Source organism: Leptodactylus fuscus, chromosome 7 (assembly GCF_031893055.1).
Source record: "Leptodactylus fuscus isolate aLepFus1 chromosome 7, aLepFus1.hap2, whole genome shotgun sequence".
Lineage (NCBI taxonomy): Eukaryota > Metazoa > Chordata > Amphibia > Anura > Leptodactylidae > Leptodactylus > Leptodactylus fuscus.
The window spans coordinates 53,492,284-53,513,768 of record NC_134271.1 but is presented as its reverse complement, the minus strand read 5'-3'; the positions used below and the strand labels follow the sequence as shown (position 1 = coordinate 53,513,768).

The 21,485-nt window shown below is 39.1% G+C and overlaps 1 protein-coding gene across 1 annotated transcript in view; it reads right to left on the bottom strand.

Moving 5' to 3' along the window:
* Positions 1–235: 235 nt before the first annotated feature.
* Positions 236–21,485, bottom strand: part of LOC142213550 (uncharacterized) — a 45,795-nt gene continuing 24,545 nt past the window's right edge. Inside the window, exons 2-5 of the mRNA XM_075281920.1 lie at positions 19,184–19,360; positions 12,348–12,557; positions 5,448–5,661; positions 236–640 (exon numbers count right to left, since the gene is read on the bottom strand). Of these exons, the coding sequence (XP_075138021.1) occupies positions 450–640; positions 5,448–5,661; positions 12,348–12,557; positions 19,184–19,360 (792 nt within the window). The 3' untranslated portion in view covers positions 236–449. The remainder of the gene's footprint in view (positions 641–5,447; positions 5,662–12,347; positions 12,558–19,183; positions 19,361–21,485) is intronic.

Here is a 21,485-nt window from a genome sequence, read left to right as displayed (position 1 = left end):
CAGAACCTGCAATTTCTGATATTTGCTACAGAGACACATCATAATCACATTCCTTTCTTTCTTCTTTGATATCAGAGAATAAAAATCAGACAACTGGAACAAATCAGTTTACTTGATTCATTCAGTGCCCCTTTATATCTTAATTTACAGAAAATGCAATATGAAATGCAACAAAAACATAAAAAAAAGCTTATTTAGATGATAAATAAAAAGCAAAAACAAACCTCACATGAAATTTTTTATATACACCTTTAGCCCTTTATTGGTACTAAACAACTATGTTTTATACTATTGCGACATAGTGTAGGACACCTTTGTGTGAGAGTTACTATGTGTAAATCAATGTCATTCAGAAGAACGTAGTATAATAAATTCACATTCAAGAAGTGATGACCAAATGGAAATTTGACCTATTTAGTCTTGGTGTGTGTCTTAGACAAGTCAAAGATTTACTGTGTGTATTTTTCAAATACAGAAGTCTCAAGTCCAGAAAGCTTGAACTCTTCCACCACTTGCTTGGAGTGCTTGATCTTAGCTGCCAGGGCTTCAAAGACATCATTCTGGTCCACTGCGGTGGCTACTTTATAAATGAACTGTTCTGATGATTCTAGACCACGAAGGCCGAGATTAACACCACATCCTGAAAGAAATAGTAGAAATGCACAGGTAGAAAAAAAAATGTATGCAAGGTAAGAAACTATGGCTAAGGCCATTCACATCGCATCAACTTAATTTCAGTCCATTATACAATTTTATCTTCCATCTAAAAATTAACCAACCAGAAGAAAACTTAATTCTTCTTCTATTTTTTTTTTTTTTTACTGCAATTACTTTGATGATAAATGCAGACAAAATGTTCTCCATCTTCATCCTTCATTAGTTTTTCAGTCCATTCTAAATTTATGATGGATCATAGCATTAGACTGAAGTTAAGCTGATGTTAACTAAGAGTTAAACGGACACCACATTTCAGACAGCTTAGTTTCATTTAATAGAGCATTTAATTCAAGACCAATATTCAATACACTGCCATTAAAATTGTTCCTGTTTCTTCCCTGAAAAACCTCTCTAAAGTTCCGAAGTATCTCTCTGCTGTTGCTGTTCATTTTCTGTCACTATGGAAGACCCATCCATAGATACATCACACTTAAAAGAAGTTGTCCGGGCAAATTATTTTTAAAATAGACCAGGGAACGTGAAAAAACCCCCCAAAAAAACCATACTTACCTGTCCCGGGTGCTCCAGTGTCCGACAACGGAGCTGCAGTACTGGACCATGCAGGGAGGCACTGGAGCGTGGAAAGGTGAGCATTTAAAAAAAAATTTCTCACCACCCCCAGCCTATTTAGATAATAATTTGGGTGTCCATTTTTGCTTGGACAACCCTTTTGAGACAGGAGCAGAGTGAATGGAAGGAGAAGGGACTGCTCTGTCTTCACACAATGAACAGAGGAGGGGAGGGGTTGGTTTTCTACACAGCACATCTGCAAACAGCTTTCTCTGTGCACTGGACTGAACACTGAATATCTCTTACAATCAGGGGCATAATTTGAGGAAGTGCAGATAGTGCAGTCCCACTGGGGCCCAGGAGCCTTAGGGGGCGCATAAGCACTGGCATCAGTATTGAGATCACAGCTTCCAGCCCATAAGCCAAGGAGTCCCACAGATTACTCTAACCACACTAAGGTACATTAAACTCCTTAGCACCCGTAACCATCACTATCAAGAATTTGCTGTAGAGATGAGGTAGGGGACCCTGAACAAAAGACTGCACCAGGGCCCATAAGACTTTAGTTAAGCCACTGCTTACAGTGTAAGTAAAGTCAACTTGTATATTTGTATCTACTTCTGGCTGCTTGTGTTATTACAGATTGGATGTTGGTCACAACCTGTAATCAGCTTTCATGACTATACTCCTATATCACTCTTTCCTGTCTCAGGAACCAGCTGCAACATTCCTGCATGTATTTGCAGTTCAATGTTCCTGTATTTCCTATATTATGGTGACTTAGGCTTTTCTTAACTCAGGTTCACACCAGCATTCGTGTCTATGTTGTTCGGGTCCTCATGAGGACCCATAAGATGGAGAGCCCGTCAGCTACAAAAGTGGTTATCTACAGACACCATAGACTATAATGGGTTCCGATGAGTGTCCATTTGGTTTCCACTGGTTTTATACTGAAACCAGTGGAGAGACAGGGACAGAGTCTCCCACAGAGACTCCAACTCAGGCGCGAATTTAGCCATAGCTATATATTTGCTATTTTACAGCTACTCCTTACAGAATTACTTAAAAAAAACAAAACACAGTAGTAGAAGTAGCAGTGGATAGAGGAGGGGGGGAGGAGACTGTTCCTTATTGTACATATTCCCAGCAAGAGATAAATGTAAAATATGCTGCAACCATAATATGATTATTAGCAGCAAAATAACTAATAGGGCACCAAATATGAAGGCTTATACAATCATAGAACAGAATGCACATAAAGATCCTGCAGATGTGTCAACTTTTCATGAAGAACACCAAATGTTCTTATTTGTAAGGAGTAAATTGAGGCTCCTGGGCCCCACTGTAAATTTGTATTGCTCTCCCTTCACACCTATCGTGCTTTTTTAATAAAAAGTGTGTCTCCCTATGTGATAAGGAATGAATGAAAGCCAGGGTGCAACGGCTATCTTAACCCTCTTCCGCCATATTTATAGTCTATACAAAAATCTAAATTCACATACTATATTACAAATTCTTAAGTGTAAATGTTATGTATGAATAAATAGGGCAATGACACATTAAAGCAAATCACCATCTGTGCATAGTGTCTGGTTACTTTGTTAGGTGACTTTGCATCTCCTGTTTCAAGCAGAAGATGGAGCTCTGCAATAACCCAGGGACTGTTCAAGTTATATAAAAATGCCAAGATATATTTAGAATTCACTTCCACAAGACTCTTAGCTTGCCAGCGGAAACTGCAGAGTCATAATACAGAACTGCAATCCATAAAGCCATGGCATAAATTGGCCAGTACTACTGCTAACCTGCAATACTTAAATTAGAATACATTTATTGATTTCTATAAATGCTATAATTTCTGTATGAAACAAAAATGTCCCATAAAAGCCAAATTCCTGGACTGTTATGCGGTTAGCAGTTCCCCTATTATAGTACTATAGCGTATTCTGCACAAATCCCAAGTATTCAATATACCTAAAAATTTGCAAATGGGTACGCTTGCTCACATAGCAGAAAAAAAGAGGAATTTGGGGCGGAATCTGTGGAAGAAAATTATCCTAAAATTCTGCTATGTAAACATAAAACATAAAGCAGTAACGGAGGTGGCCAAACTTACTGTTTATTGTAAGGGGGGCATTGACACTACCGTTGGTGTCTGCTCTGCAATGTCCATGGCTATTGTCCATACAAGATTTTAGCAATGGACACTAGCTGGTCCGTTTGAAATTTCCATTCATTTCAATGGGATTTTATCTTGTGTCCTTTAGCCATCAGTTACTGTCCATTTGTGTCTGTTATTATAGGTGGGTTTTTTTTTGTTTGTTTTTTTTAAACAGAGCGGACTCCAGCGGTAGTGTGAACCCTACTAACAGTCTGAACAATCCATGCAAATTCAAGGCAGTCAACAACCATGCAAAGACTACACACTGGATAGATGGGTACACCTACTTTTATTTTATGTATTTAACAAAAATTTAGATAATTGTTTAAGGACTGCAAAAACATGTTACCATATTTTGCCTTTTTAACCCAAAGAGGAGAATGACTAAGTAATATTGTACCCTTTAGAGCTATAGTAGGGTCACACTGCTCAGAGCTAGTGCATGATGTCTGATGGTGGAGCAACAGTCCACTTTAGTTGTGCCACAGCATTTGCAGAAACATTACAAAGCTACATGAAGCAGTCATCCTGTGACTAGAGATGAGCGAGTACTATTTGAAACAGTAGTTTCGAATAGCACGCTCCCATAGGAATGAATGGATGCAGCCAGCACACAGCCGGGGACGGCATCTTGCTGTTTAACCCCCTGCGCGCCGACCACCCCCATTCATTCCTATGGGAGCGTGCTATTTGAAACTGCCATTTCAAATAGTACTCGCTCATCTCTAAATTCCTGTCCCAATACTGTGCCCTATGGGGTGCACTGTCCCCTCAGGCCCAGCACTAGACAAAACACAGTTACCAGAGTACTCCTCTTAAATTATTCTTCAAAACTTAACAGAAAATAAAGATGACAAGAAAGAAGTTATCGAAGGGTTTAGCATGTGTAAGCCGATGGCTGGTCAGGTAATAGAGGGGGTGTACATCTCACCCAGACTACTCAGGTGGGTGAGATGAGAAAACTCCAGGAATGTTTGTTCTCAGAAGACAACTTTCGTCTGCTGAGCATTTTGGTAAATGCTCAGTACTGGGCTGGATTTTTAGGAATGACAGGTAGGATTGGTAGTGGGAGCTGTCATCCCACCCCCCTGCAGTCCACACTTTGGGGATGTTCCAGCAGCGACTCAGCTGCAGAGAGTCTCCTCTTTAAGGAGGCTTAAGAAGTTGCTCCAGCAGCAACACTTTGGGAGATCTTGGCTGGAGAGTGAAAGAGAGGTCATATTTTTGGAGCTGTGTCCTGAATGACTCAACTGGCTTTTGAATTTCTGTTATCCTAGGTGAGGTAACCTATTCTATAGGTAGACATGTATTTAAACTCTGTGCTCAGTTGTCCGGTAGACTATGATTAAGAGAACTATATTCTCGAAACGCGTCAGTCAGACTTAATGCTGTTTCCATCTTGCCTATACCATCCATGTCTGTGACCCAATTTTAATGTGGCTACGAACCATTTAATAAAGTAAGAAAAAGATTTTTTACGGATACGCTGGATCTTCAATTTTTTATTCCTGTGGACGTGTATGAATGCTTCTGACCGGAGGAGCGGAGAAGTCCGTGCGCATATTCCGTGTCTGGGACTACAGATAGATGGGTCAGTAATCCAATCTTATGAATTTTGGAATTTGATATCGATATATTATTCTAAGAACTAATATTGAGCGGGAGGCTGTGTATCTTCCTTTTTTTTCCCTCTCCCTGCATGCAAACTATGTAACCTATTCTATGTTTAGTTAGAGCCTAGCTGGGCAGGGATTTATTTTTCTATTGTTTCCTTTTGTTGCTGCACTACATTTTTTGAGTGAAAATAAAACTCTACTATTGTTTTGGACTAAAGAAACTGGACTTGTTTGTCTATGCCACCCCACCTAGCAACCCCAGACCCTGACACATGGTACTGAAGAAACATGGCTGCTTTACTTTAAACAGGCTGAGTTGTAATCCCAGACGTAGCCCATGAACAAAAGTTGTGCCGTTTCTTAAAGAAAGCAGCCATGTTTTTTCCAATCTTATGCCACTTGAAATAAAAACAGAAAATAAAATCCAATTAAACAGAACTTACCAGTATCAAAGTTGAGAACACGAGCAGCTTCTCCTTCTAATGTGACTACAACATTGTCCCCCTCAATGAAGGCAGATGTTACCCTTCGGTGGGACAACATAATTTCAAATAGTCTGCGACTACACTGTAAATGGGGGAGGGTTATGTCACTCATTCTCGGCTCAATATCAGTCTTGTAAGCGTTGAATGACTGGTGAAAGATGTTTCTCATGACCTGAAGATAGAAGAACAAAATTATTATGGTAATAAGTTATGTATAATGAGTTCTATCTAGTGTGAACATAAAATAAAAAGTTATTTGTTAATACTTGTATCCGTCACATTAAAGCATTCTAAACATACAAAGATCTACTTTTACATTGCCACCACTCTCACACGCAATACCAGGGATGGTAATAAAGTTCAATAATTCTTTGGGTGAGACTATATTGATTTATTATCCCAAAAATTTTATTTTAGGCTTTTAAAAAGCACAAAGTAAAATTTTGGCATTCAGAACTCTAAAACTTTTTGTCACGTTCTGAAGGCAAAATGCTTTTATTTTTCTATTGATATGCTGGTTTGAGGACTTGTTTTTTCATGAAACCAGTTTTATTTTTGATGGCATCATTTAGTGGTGACTTTAACTTACTGACTACATTTTATTTACTTTTTTTTTTTTTTGTGGGGGGGAATATGAAATAACCCCACCAATTCTGGTATATGGATTTTAATTAATTTTGAGCCATTCACAGCATATCTGATATGATACCTTTATTCTGTGGGCAAGTATGATTACAACACCTAATTTATGTATTTTATAGATTTTTTTATATTGCTGAACGATAAAGCTTTATAAAAAAAAAAAATGGTACTATTGGTACATTCTGGGGTACATATAACTTTTAATTACATTTTTGGCGATTGCTGGGTATTTTATTAGTTTTATAACGAGTGTGTACAATATTAATATACATTTTTTGTTATGTTTGACTAATCTTATACTATAAACCCACTCTGTTAGAAATTTTGTTTTTTGTATCACTATTCTTTATAACTCATAATTTTAAATACTTCCATCGACTGGACTACCATTATGTGTAGTTTTTATGTAATTTAATGGGTTCTTAAACTCCAGCCAGTCTTGTAATTTCTAATAGTGTGGAGATATTTTCCCTGGTAACAAAGGAGTTAAAGGAGCTTCTCCAGTTACCTGCCTTTCCTGTAACCAGGTAACCACATGAACAGGCAAGTCAGTGACTAGCGGCTATTCAGTCCTGTGACTCACCAACATTTCACAGGACAATAATGAAGCTGTGGACAGCACAGTGACTCATTGCACTAAAAAATGCCAGGAACCGACCTTTGGACAGTCCACGACTTATGTGTATAAGAAGTGTCACTATAAAGAAATGCTGCCTGGGTAACATATACAATAAGAAGGTACAGGAAAAATATGTGAAAACAAAACATATTTACCACATATGCTATACTTCTACGTTAAAATATACTGCAACATAATCTCACAGAGAGCAATGTCACATCATAAAATCCTATTCACTTTATTGGTAATTCAGTAGCAAGAAAAAAAATACAGCAAATCATCATCAAAAGGGTTTTATGAAATTTAGATAATGATATTGACACCAAGCACCCCCAATGATCAGCTGATAACGGGAGCCATGACCTACAAAATTAGTGGTCACATAGGATTGCTGCTGTTTAGCTTCTATTCTGAAAATCTCATGGACAGTTCATGTATTTCTGTTTATAAGGAAGTGCACACATGTGCGAGACACAGCCAAGAGGCAGCAGAATGTTTTAAAACTCAGCCACGAGTAAAACTGGGCCAAAGAAAGATACAAAATCGCTCTATAAAGAATTTTTAATACCCTACCTTATATGTTTTAACGTTTCTGTCCCACATTTTTTTAAGACAATTGAAAGGAACTATTCACACAGCTTCTAAAAGTATCCCAAGAGCTGAGATATCATTTTCAGGAGAACGCTTTATGAGTTTACTTTATAAAGATGGTTTATAAATAGTTGTACGAGGTTCGGAGCTCCAGCTGTTCCATGCTACTTCTTAAAGGAATATGTATTATTATTTATACGGTTGCAAATTACTATTTAGATATGCAACCTTTCACTATTCAAAGTGATATATATATCTTACACATATACACCTACACACAGATGATCACACTATCAGAGGTGTAACTGGACCCCAATGCAACATTTATAACAGAGCCCCTGCCTACCTTGTGCCATTTAGAATAGTGATCTAGTTTATCTGTCAGAATGACCCTTGTGCCCCCCTCGGAGGATGCTAATTATTTGGAGTTGTGACATAGCAGGGCGGCCTGGGAAAGCACTCTAAATGTGGGTCTGTCCCGCTGTCCCAAAGGGTCCCTTGCTACCATAGGGCCCTGTGTTAGTGCACTGTTGGCCCTATGGTTAAAGCGGCCTTGATCATAGATGACCACTTGATCACTGAATCTGCTATCTAATGTTTAGAGAACGGATTATCTTCATAAGACAGTTGTTCTCGTGCATGTACCTTTATAGACCAGCTTGTTAATATCACTTTCAGTGTGCTTGTCTAGCCTGTCCACCTCTATTTGATAAAGATGTGGAAAAGTGGACAGAAAATAAACAGATATTTTATGGTATGTCATATGGATGATGAGCTAGTTGTTTCTCCCTGATAATAGCTCTTCAGCCAAATATTTCCCTCCCTCCAGGCCAATAGGAGTGGGAAGAGACAGCAAACCACACTTGCAAATCAAGAACAGTTTCTAAACATAACTATACAGATCTCTCCATTGTGACAGTTGCATTGAGCAGAGGCCGCTCCTTTTCCCAGGAACATTTGAGGTCATTAAAAACAGATTATTAAGATAAGGAAATCACATTGGAATAAAGAGTTCAAGTATGAAACAGATCTGTGACTAGGAATAAAACAGAGAGCAAGTGAAAATGGAAAAAAACAAAATATGAGAAAGGCATGATAGGGCCTGTAGAATATAATAATGTTAGATACATTGTCATCGATGGCTACAAATCTGATTTTTGTGATTGTACTATTTTCGTTGTGACTTTTTAACAGTTGCAAAGTTTTCTATAAAGATAAGTGAATTGCTTTAGATTCAAGCCAGAATCAACTGGAATTTTCCAAATGTCTTGGGCTCAACCCTTTCCTGGCTGACTTTACGAGCCCTGGGAGACTGCAATAAAGAGTCACAGTGTCAGCGTGCCCCAAGTGCTTAGGGGCACGTGACATTGGCCAGGATGTCTTAAAATGACAAAAATCAACTGCTACGTGCCCCGAGGGATCCCAGGAAAGGTGACGCAAGGTGAGCATAAGTGTTTATTATTTTACCCCTGTGCCTCCTTTTATAAAACTCTGGGGTGTGAAGATTCCCCAGAGTATATTAATACCATTTTCATGATCCTGTCGAACAAGTTCAGGCCGACATCAAACAGGCAAGTGAACCCACAAAAATTCCTTTACACAAATCTCGTGAGGTCCACCTTTTTCTAGTCATCTGTGATTTTGTATTCCACAAGAAAACATTGAGGCTGTTTTTTGTAAAGTTTATGAGAGGAGAAGATGAGTGTTGCTCTTACTTGTTGAACCCTGCAGATGTCAGACGTTACTCCGGCTACCCAGAGCAGGCAATGGTTCAGTATTTAAAGGCTGTTCCTGAACTTCATAAGGGGAGAAGTGGAGAGATGACTTGTAGGAACAAGAGGCCAGCTCAATGCTGGAGGGTTGCTTGGGGGAAGGAATATCTAGTGAGGCCAGTTGAGCAGTGCGATCTGCCTGCAAAAGAGAGTGGGGCATCTATGCCCAAGATATAAGCTTGTCCACTCATCAGAGAATCTGCGGTGCGAAACCAGCTGTTGTGTGTGTTTTCTCTGCCAATGGAACCTCAAGTGATCTGAAGGAGATAGTGTGCCCTGGCATTTGCAGTGGCTCCATAAGAGGCCATACTAAAGAGCAGCACGTTGACCACAGTGTGAAGAAGGAGTGATTCCAGTCGTATGAGCAACGTATTTTCACCCCATACAAGCGCTAAATTATACATACTTGGAAGTTGCTGCCTTTGATGGTTTGAGCGTTTTGAAATCCAGTGTGGTCCATATCCTGAATGTGCCAACAGAAGAGAGTTAGGACACATCTAGACACATTAGATAGTCAGCTAGACCCACTGAAATCAGTTGGCTCAGCTAATATTTATTTAACGTGTATAGCTTTCTCAGGTTAGGTTCACACCAGCGCTTGAAGTCCATACGGGGATTCCATTCCCTTCTCTGCATGAAAAATGCTCACCTCTGCATGGATAGGTTTATTCCATATATAGATATAGCAGACAACCTAAACTTCTTCTGCAATAGGTTAAACTGCTGCAGTGTGATATCCTCACAAAAGCAATGAAACAAAAGCAATGAAAAATGATTGGAAAAATATTTTTCAATAGCTTTTCATTGGTATTTGTTGTCTGTGATAATAGAGCACATTGCAGAAGTTTAAGCAATGGAGGACGTGCAGGTTAACTCTGCTACATCTGTATGACTGTACCTTTCCAGGAGTTAGACCCACTGCGCATGTGGTACATTTAAGCCCAAACCACTTGACTCAAGAATACAAACATCCCAGAAAAGCTTTGTTCCATGCAAATGTTGTGAGTGATTTGATTTATAGGAGAATTCCAGGGTACATAGGACTGTTTGCAGATCCAGATTAGGTGATAAAATGTGCCTCCTTTTCAAAGCAACGTGGCTCAAAACAGCTCTGTGTCCATTTCTAATGGGTCTTTGCTCAGAGCTGAACGCAGAGACTCTTTGTAGAAAGAGTCTAAACAGTTAACAATATGGATTTTATTTCCGCTGGTTTTAATGGGTTTGCTGAATGTATAAACGCACTCATTATACGCCTACTGTCCCCATCTTATTATGGAAATGATAATTAAAGTGACTGGAACGCAGCACTCTGCAAAGCCAGAGGAACAAATGTCCTAAAATAGCAGATTTTGATTTGTGTTTACTGGTCTCCTAATGGTGGCAATTACACTAATTTTCCTGTTTACACACTTTCCATGTGCTATAAACTAAAGCATAACACATTGACCATTGAGTAAAAATATTCAAGCGCAGAACAGCTTAATCTAGAAGGATCATAACAGAAAATCATTTACGCCTGTCTGGAAAAGCCCTTTGGCAATTATGGTATTTACCAGAAGAATGGCTTCTACAGTAGATTAATTCAGCACCACATGGCAGCATGCAGAGAGCCTTTAGTTCCAACTCTCACTGCCTCTGTAGTCATTCTGGTATATACAGTCCACTTTAACCATAGAACACGGTGCATGAGCACTGGGCCTCCCTGCCATTGGGCTCCCAGAATGGAAACCATTCCCAAGTAAGGTTTATCTCTTCTTGCTGCAGACACAGTAGAGAATCACATGTAGCACAAAACCCTCCACTGCCTTACTCCAAACTCACTGGTGAAACATGGGTGAGAGCGTGGATAAGGGCTCTGGGCATTGGTATTATAGCAGAATAGAAGAGGATAATGCTCCCTTCCTCTCCTCCGCAGGTCTTGTTACCAGTGAATGTCCTGCACAAAAACAAATCACATAACCAGATCTGTGCAGGTCCTCAAGCCAATGACAAAGAAAAGTGCAAGTTTATTTGTAATTATCTGGAGTCCTTTATGCTTAACAGGGTCTTGTCTAGAAAAAATATGCAAATCTGTTTCCCAAGAAGTAAATAGGGAAACAGTGCCTCTATTTGCTGCCCTCTAGGGGAAGATTCCTTGAACATCATGCCCGACTTTCTAACAAGCCTTTACTGCAATTATGCAGGATTTTGCCAAGACAGTATCCCAGCTGTGGACAGCGCTGTTTCAATCTGGTTGGATCTCTTTAGCACAGCCTAGGGAAAACTGACTTGGCAGAGGTGAGACACTTTTAGACCAGATCATGGGGATTAATGTCCCTCCCTGAGGAGAGACCACCTTCTCTGGTGTGTGGAGCCTTAGAAAAAGCCATTTTAGTTCCACTGTGGGGATTATGGGAAAAATATGCAGGGAGTCACATTATCCCCATAACCTGGTCTAGAAGTCTCTCACCTCTGCCAAGTCAGTTTTCCTTAGGCTGAAGAGATCCAGCCAGATCGAAACAGCGCTGTCCACAGCTGGGATACTGACTTGGCCAAATCCCTCATCATTGCAGTAAAGGCTTGTTGGAAAGTTAGGCATGATGTTCAAGGGAGACACCTTTAGAGAGCAGCAAACAGAGGCACTGTTTCCCTATTTACATCTTGGGAAACAGATTTGCATATTTTTCCCAAAATCCCCAAAGTGGAGCTAAAATGGCTTTTTGTAAGACTCCACACACCTGAGAAGGTGGTCTCTCCTCAGGGAGTGATATTATCCCCATAACAGGGTCTTGTCTAGGAATCTAAGTTTCGGGGTCTTGTCTACAAGTCTGTATTCAGCAGTGCCTATATTTTGGAGGGTCAGTACTGATGGCTTCTTGTCTGGAGATAAGTAATTAGGGGGGCCTGCATTTAGGGTGTTTGTTGGGAGGCCTGTAATTAGGACAATCTGTAGTTAGGGGGGTCTCATTTGGGGATCTGTATTTGGGAGGGTCTGATCTGGAGTCCGTCTATAGTCTGACATAATTATTTAGGGTATTTTTTGGGGGGTGCAGCATTGAGGAAATATTTGAAGTAGGCCCATTGATGGGTTAAAACATCTGTACTGGTATGCATAAGGTCATAGTGTAAGAGATTTCAGTTCCACGCCTATACCAAGTCTTCTGACCTATATATTTGCAGTACAAACCTTTTAGCAATATTTTATACAAACATATTTTTTTTCACATTGATCACTATGATCATTGCTGTACTTACTGAAGAATTAGGGGTATATCTCAGAAATCTGACAACCTTGGTGTCTGAAGCTGGACACGCTAAAGCCATATATCGATTACGAAAGGTCCCATAGATTTTAAGATGAAATCCAGGTTTGCTTAATGTGTCTTTTCCAGCGTTGGAGACATCGATCCCATAGGCTGATAGATCAAAGTAAAGATTGTGGGCTCGAATTTCAGGAGTTGGTACCTTTGTGGGTCAAAAATAAACAAAACTGTTAATAAATGCAAAATTTAATGAAATAGATATCCCAATATCATTTGTCTGCTGGGAATCTGATCACAGAATCATTTTTGGATAGTGCAGGTGTAACCAATAATAATCTCTCTCTTTTTTTGACCATGAATAAAAAGTTGTTACAGCCTCACCCATGTTATCATCACTGTAGAGTAAAAGGATCTGATGTTAACTGATGTAGAACTGGAGAAGAAAAAAAATATCAAAGTGCTCCTTAGTTTTCAGACACCACTGAAGTGGCAGCAAAGATTCAGGTGAACTGACTAAAGCTGGACCTACAGTTACTTTCTTTGGAATCCAGCAGCACAATAAGAACCAATATGTGTGGTTGGAATTATTAGATTCACTGAATTTGATCAAGTGGATTAGTTATCAGGCTAAGATTGGACAGGCCACCAAAGTACTAGGGCATCATATGGTGGGTCTAAGCGCTAACACTCAACCTTAGTGCCAAGAAGGAACACCTGAAAAAAAGTTGCTACTCCCAGGGTACCCACTATCCACATGCTATTTCATAAGAACCCCAATGTGCCTAAAATCCCTGGATGGGAATTACTGCATCTAAAGCAACAAAGTATCCATCCGAAGACGACACTTGAACATTCTTTGGAACCCAATCACATTATATCTTATGGGCTGATTCACAAACAATCCATTAAACCTTTTTTCACATACATCTAGATGTCACACGTTGTGTATAGTCATTTCTTGTGCTAAATCTAAGGAACCAACACTGGCCCTGTGTAACCTTAAAAGGATGCCAGCAGTTCGCTACAATATAGGATATGAATCGTACTACACAGGAGTCCCAATACTTGTAACCAAATCTTTAATTACTTGTTTACACAATGAATTATTACCAAAATCTACTCTGAATCCCAGTAGAGGGAACAGAAAAAATCTTTGCCAAAGTTTTAACTTCTTCCCATGTTTGGATCAGCTCTCTTGGTGAGAAAGCATACATAGAGAATAGAACTCCTAAATAATAAAAATAATAGGCCACAATTTGGGAACAATGATAAACCTGTCAAGTATTAGCGCTGTCACGTTGACATGTCAGAAAGTAATTATCTATGGAGTCTATATGAGTAGTGACCAGCTATAACACTTCTCCTGATGTTTGCACAAGCTAAATTTCCTGTGATGAGGAACATCTGTACTTTTTCTCAACATGTATAAGGTTTATTATAGTAAATATGCATGAAATACCAAGAGACCCAAGGATATTTACAGTATGTAATAAACCAGGGTTTTCCAAGGATTTAGAAACAGCACCAATATGACTAAAATATTTTTTTTTTGTAAATACACCCTTAATAACTTATATATACACCACTGCAAGAAATAGTCAGTAAGTCCCTTGCCTGTTCAGGATCCTTTGTAGTCACCAAAAAGGGATCTAGTGTAATGTGTTTCAGAACTTGTATGTGTTGGTCAATAATTTCTCCATCTCCAGTAGTTAAAAAGTCCAAAAACAGCTTATTCCTTAAGTAACAGGGGGGATGGTATTCAAGTTTGATAGAAACTTGTATAAATCTTTTGCATAAAAATACCTGCCAGTCTGGGCACTAACTAACCACAAGGATAATTCTCTTAGGGTATGTTTACATGGAGATTTTCGACAGCGGATTTTGACGTGGAATCTGCCTCAAAATCCGCTGCCAAAAAACAGCTCTCATTCACTTCAATAGGGGCGCTCGCTTCTTCCACGGCTGACTCAGCCATGGCGTCCGCGGAACGAGACTCTCTCCCAATTAGGTCCATTTATTCTGGCCTAATCTGGAACAGAATGCTGCCTGTGACGGGATGCTGGTCCACTGCATTGACATTCTGTTGCGGCTAGACGCGCGGTATGTTCACACATGAAATCCATTTTCCACCGTGTGAACATACCCTTAGGTGCTTCAGAATACAGAGTGGGATCAGGCTTTCCATATCCAGCACTAGACATGCACTCTCTGAGCTCTGAGCCTTTCAGACTTGTATTTATTCCCATAGTAATGAGGAGCATCCAGAATGCTCAGCATAAATTAGTACAGATTTGTCAGATTATTTTTAGTTTGCTTTCAGAATCAACATTTTCTGTGGGATGCCATACTAGAAAATACTCCCACGAATGTAGGCCATTGAATAATAAATCTTATTTGCAATTTTCTCACACAGAAAGTAATTTTCCTAACAAATTAATTCAAGACCATGTAGCAAATATTATTATATCCCAATGAAAATATTAGGAGCAAAGCTAAAGTTTAGACTACAAAATTCTAATTAACAAGAATTCAAACAAATTATTCTTTAAAACATTCAGCCAACAGCTGACTATAAAAGTGCATTACTTAAAGGGGTTGTCCAGGCAAAAATGGACAACTCTTTTAAACTTTTATATCAGCCGAGGGCAGTAAAACAAATTTTAAAAAATTCCTACTCACCTGTCCCCGATGCTCCAGTGACCTCTTGGTGCAGTCCTGTCCTTCTGCTCAACGGGTTTCTCCTGGCGTTCTGCTGAAGCCAATCAGTGAAGAGCACGCAATGTCAGGAAGGGACCCAGGAGAATCCACCAGAGCAGTAGAACCGGGACGTGCCAGGAAGACATCGGAGCTTTGAGGACAGGTGAGTATGCTTTTTTTTTTTTAATTTTCAGTGCTCCTGGATGATTTAAAGTTAAAGGGATTGTCCAATTTTACCTAGAAAACCGCTTTAAAGAAAGACTTCCCATTTAATACTGTCAGCAATGATACCACATTTGAAGAGGAATGTCACAAAACTTGAGAGCAAAAATAAGTTCAGTACATTAGAAAGTTGAACACTACAAAGAACAGCAACCAATGGCAGAGTCAAGGCCATTCACGGAAGTTAATACCTTAGCATTCATGTACATCTGACCAGTGTAATGGCACGTGTTCGTGCGTCATTATGCATGCACACAGCAGTCCCCGATATCATTTAGAATGCTGAAATAGACCCAAAGAGGGTGGGCATTAGAGATGAGCAAGTAGTATTCGATCGAGTATATATTCGATCAAATACTACAGTATTCAAAATACTTACTCTCGATCGACTACTACTCACTATTCGCAGTAAAGATTCGATTCAGAACCAGCGTTGATTGGCAGTTTCGATCGATATCTAGCGTATGCCTCCAGAGCACTACTGTGTAGAGAAATGCGCAACCGCACTGCGCATGTGTAAGATTTCGATCGAAACCTCTGGGAATAAAGAGAGTTGGAGGCAGTGAATGGCAAGCAGAAGGAGGTCTTACAGAGAAGAACCAAGAAAGGAGGACATGAACAAAGTATGACATGAGGGGGTGCACGGAACGCCCATAGTGCATGGTAGGACTGATTTGCATATACGTTATAACGGTAATTCATTAAAACAGGGGGGGGGAGTCTTTTAAAAAATGATTAGCAGGACCTGAATAGCCTGTCTAAAGGCTATTCAGGCATAGGGTTTATCTAAAATAGCGTAAATCCAATGATAGTGCCCCTTTAAAAATTGTCATTTCTAGTAAAACATTCCCTTTAAAACCTGGTGAATAATATCAGAACAGAAAAATGCATTGAATGATACAGCTATATAAAAAAAATAACAGCCCATCATTTGTTAAGGAATACATTTCGTGATACCATTGATGGAGCAAAGCATCAATCTGACATGGGTTCCCCTTCTCATGTGCAGATAATACTGTTATATTTATTTCAACTAGTCTTTGATCTCATGTACAAAAGACTTTAAAGAAACTGTTTTTAAAAAACATTGTTTGAAGATAATCTCTTCAAACATAAAGGAAGGATATCATTAATTTAATGGCTGTTTATCCAAGTTTATGCAGCACATGACTTCTCTCACTTACATACATAATGGGTATGGTCTTTGTACAGATACAATAGTACAAATACCAGCATCGCATACCAGTCATGGTATACAGTATCTTCCATAAACAAGCGTTGCATCATGGGGCATGGATCTTGTGTGCTATATACCTTTCGTACATGTCTGTACAATTTAATTGGGCATTGACAAGAAAGGGGTGGAGATTCACGTGGACATGGGGTGCCTCAGCCAATAAATCTATTATAACTCACAACAGAAAACTGGTGCAAGTTAAAGTTGAAAACCTAGGCATTTCCCAAGTGGTATAGAGTTTAACTCTACGACACAGGGCTTCTCGCAAAGTTCCTGAATTATTAAGAGACTTTTAATACTTCTGTTGCATCTCACAGCAACGCACAAATGGATTAAGACCAGCGTAAAAATGCTAATCTTAATAAACTGGCCCTGCTGTGTCAAGAGGCTGAAGTGTCATCGTTGATGGGGTTCCCAGGAGCCAAACCCCCTTGAATCTGATACTGATGATACTGATACTGAGGTCATCAAATATTAAAAAAGCACTCCAAAAAAGAGCCTGTATATAATTTAATGAATAACTTACTCAGAGCCTTATTGTTAAGTTATGTGTTCCCCTCTGGAGCACTTACCTCCACTCTTCTCTTCTGACATACACAGTGTTTGAACAGAAGGTCACACTCAGAATGTAAGTCTATTAAAGCCTTGATCTGACTCCTATTGACTTGCATTAATAGTTTGATAATTTGACCTCCTGTTTATACAAGAAACACTTGCAATATCCAGGAGATTCTCCAGACCACCTGGACTCTCAGTAAAGCTGGAAAATTTCCTAGGCTGCGGGAAGTGTTGCAAAGGGAAAATACAAGTATTTCATCATCTAGCCTGTGGTGTCTTGTTTAGGAGAATGGTGTGTGGTATGTATATGTGGAAGGGGAGCATGTGTTGTATATACCTCCCCTCTTTTAAAAAAGGATATCAGGGAGGCTCTAATGTTAACAAGCAAAATTATACCTAACGTGTATTATTAGGGAAGGGATGACACGTAAAGCTGGGGACCAGATTTTGCACTGGAGACTAGGCTGTACCTGACAAATACAGCAAAGAGACAAAATCCCAGGTCTCCTGCAGGCTTCCCATCAATAAATATGTTATTACTGTCTATACTACTATGTGTTTTTGCAACAAAGGTCTGTGATAGCAAATATTAATTAAGGAAAGACTCTACTGAACTCTGCTTCTAGCCTTGGATTGTCTTACACTTAACCCCTTTGCTATTAATAGCGGGTGCAATGAGTTTATACTGTTACGATCAAGTAATTTATGATTTGTTATAAGAGCTCTGGCTCTCTTCTTATTCGCCTTGAATTTTTCTTTACAGTTCATTACCTGACGTATGGTCAAAAAAGGAGACTACACAGGAATATTAGTCAAACAGCAGTGCTCACTGGATCTTCTCATAAGTGACTTTTACAGCATAGCCATTCCACATCTCGAGTGTGTGGTGCAGATTTCCATTCCGGCTGTTTTAAGCTTCACCATGAAGGAACAGTATCAGATTATAAAGAAAATATTATATTATGGGGATAATGGTTCATTTTGTTCTTTGGTATAATTTGCAACATCTTCTTGAACCGTTTACAAAGAGTCAGGATTACAGCAAAAAATCTTTAGCTATATTTCAAATCATTTTCTGGTAGGAAATTTCCCCCAGAAGAAACCATAGCACTAAGTATGCAGTAAAGAAGATATATATCTTATTGAAACGTCCAGTATAAATTATACAAAGTTAGTGTCCTCGCAGACACTGCCTGGTAGGTAGCAAAGAGGGATGTAGCAATATTGTGTTATTATTTTGTGGGTTCAAAATGGGACCCTAGTACTAAGTGGGACACGAAGTCGGGTCAATATTACTATATACAGTGCATATCAGAGAGTCAATGGGGTGGCAGCGGTATGGGGGTTCTGTGGGCAGAAATGACTGCATAACATTATAGTAATAGAACTGGTCCACTGTATCTGTACAGATAGAATTCTATATCTTATCTCAGGATTGTGCCCTGATCTTTAAGTCCCTTGCTAAGCCCCTGGTTTCTAGCACTATTCTTGTGTAGCTGAGCTTTTGGTTCTAGCTAGGTCTCTAGTTCTGCTGTTCTGTGGGGTAAGAACAAATTTCTAGCCATCTATTCAGTCTATTGTGTTATGCACAGGAAATTAAGATTACAGTTTTATTGTGGGTGTGAACAACAATGGATTTCCTTGAAGTTGTGTAACTTCCTGATACAACTTACAAAGAATAAACAAGGTAATGGCTGGCTATGTTTGGGATGATTATAGTCATAGTCTGGTCATATGGTCACTGCCCTCATTGTACTTCTTGCCGCAATAGTATCCATTTATTGTATCTGACAACATATACTAAATCTATACAATATAGATAACACTAGGATACAATATTTTATATAGTTATGCTAGTAGAACACAACATAAATAAGTTATATAATAATACAGTGCATAAAATACATTATTATTATTATTATTATTATTATTATTATTATTATTATTATTATTATTATTAGAGCCAATACAAATTCCAGGAATTAGGTAGCTAATGAACCCATTTGATATCATTGAATTTCTACTCAGGTTTATGATCAGTTATTAGTTTTTATTAAATTATCACATATTTGTCCTTTTTGATATACAGTAATATAAGCAATACAATGTATTACCTGCCTCTGATCTGGTCTTTCGAATGCTGCATTGGCTCCATATGCATTACACGATTCCACAATATATTCAGAGTTTACACCCAAAAGTGAACTTGACTCTCCACAAGATCCATCAGCAACTATAATGATTTTAGGCCACTGCCCTTGTGACAGTTTTCTTATGTACTCATCTGTAAACTAAAAATATGCAGATATACAGTTAAGAAACCAGTAATATAAATTTTGGATTTCTACAAATATTACATTCCAAAAACACAAACTAGGAGTACTAAATCCAATGGTGTTATAAACCACCACTTCTGGCCCTGTAGTAAGCAGAACACAATGGAGGAGATTTATAATTATTAAATTCAGGCAGTTTAATACTAGCCCAGGTAAACTATAGATGTGCCACATGTATACGGTGACTTATGTGATACACTTGGTGCTCATGTTAGATACTTTTCTCTTCATTAGGCCAATGTAGATAAACATAAATGGTACCGCACTCTCACATAGAAGAGTGGTGTCTGTGATCAGGTTCTCCAACCCAATTTGATAAGAAAAGTAATGATTTGCTAATCAAATGCTCCTTTATTGTACAGACGTGTCTAATCATGGATGATACTGATATAGTAGTACGACACATTAGTCTTAGCAAACGCTCCTTAGCAGATTAGGTTTGTGAAAGTTCTTCTCTAGAACAAAACATTGCTTTCTTATCTGCATCATTACCTCTGTTTTCATAACCTAAGGGGGCGTTCACAGTACCGTCGGTGTCCGACATGTAGTGTCCGCTCCTAGTGTCCGCTCAAAATCTGTCACGGACACTAGGAGCGGACACTAGATGTGTCCGTGACACCTGTCATTCACTTGAATGGGCATCGGGTGCGTTCTTTTGCACTCCGTGCCCGTCCTTTCCTGTCCGCAAGAGAAGATGTCCGACTTCTCAAGCGGACAGAAAAACCCTGCATGCAGGGTTCTCAAGTAGTGCACTACTGTATATATATACTGTCCATGAACAGCAAAGAAGAGACTTTCCACTCTTATAAATTGAAATGATTTCAGTGTTTTTATAACCAAGCTCTGCGTCTCATCAGCGGTCATTCCACCTTTCCCTTTGTGCTAATGATTCTTGCATAGTTTGGTGACTCGCAAAGGTCTAAGGACTGAAACGTCACTTAATATCAATTGTTCTCTCTACTTGGGATTATTGTGGATACTCACTTACTGACTAATGTTGATGAATAAAACACTGAAATTATTTCAATTTATAAGAGTGTGAAGTATCTTCTTTGCTGTGCACTTATGGGTTGGGATCCTATTTCTGCATGTGGAAATTATTCTGAAATATTGAGAACCACCAACATCATCTTCTATATAGTCCTATGAAAAAGTTTGGGCACCCCTATCAATCTTAATCATTTTTAGTTGTAAATATTTTGGTGTTTGCAGCAGCCATTTCAGTTTGATATATCTAATAACTGATGGACACAGTAATATTTCTGGATTGAAATGAGGTTTATTGTACTAACAGAAAATGTGCAATATGCATTAAACCAAAATTTGATCGGTGCAAAAGTATGGGCACCTCAACAGAAAAGTGACATTAATATTTAGTAGATCCTTCTTTTGCAAATATAACAGCCTCTAGTCGCTTCCTGGAGCTTTTAGTCAGTTCCTGGATCCTGGATGAAGGGATTTTGGACCATTCCTCTTTACAAAACAAGTTCAAGTTCAGTTAAGTTTGATGGTCGCCGAGCATGGACAGCCCGATCTCAAATCATCCCACAAATGTTCAATGCATTAAACCAAAATTTGACCGGTGCCAAAGTATGGGCACCTCAACAGAAAAGTGACATTAATATTTAGTACATCCTCCTTTTGCCTCTAGTCACTTCCTGTAGCTTTTAATCAGTTCCTGGATCCTGGATGAAGGGATTTTGGACCATTCCTCTTTACAAAACAAATCAAGTTTAGTTAAGTTTGATGGTTGCCGAGCATGGACAGCCCGATCTCAAATCATCCCACAAATGTTCAATGATATTCAGGTCTGGGGACTGGGATGGCCATTCCAGAACAATGTAGTCGGTTTGGAGCGGTGTTTTGGATCATTGTCTTGCTGAAATATCCACCCCCGGCGTAACTTCAACTTCGTCACTGATTCTTGAACATTATTCTCAAGAATCTGCTGATACTGAGTGGAATCCATGCGACCCTCAACTTTAACAAGATTCCCGGTGCCGGCATTGGCCACACAGCCCCAAAGCATGATGGAACCTCCACCAAATTTTACAGTGGGTAGCAAGTGTTTTTCTTGGAA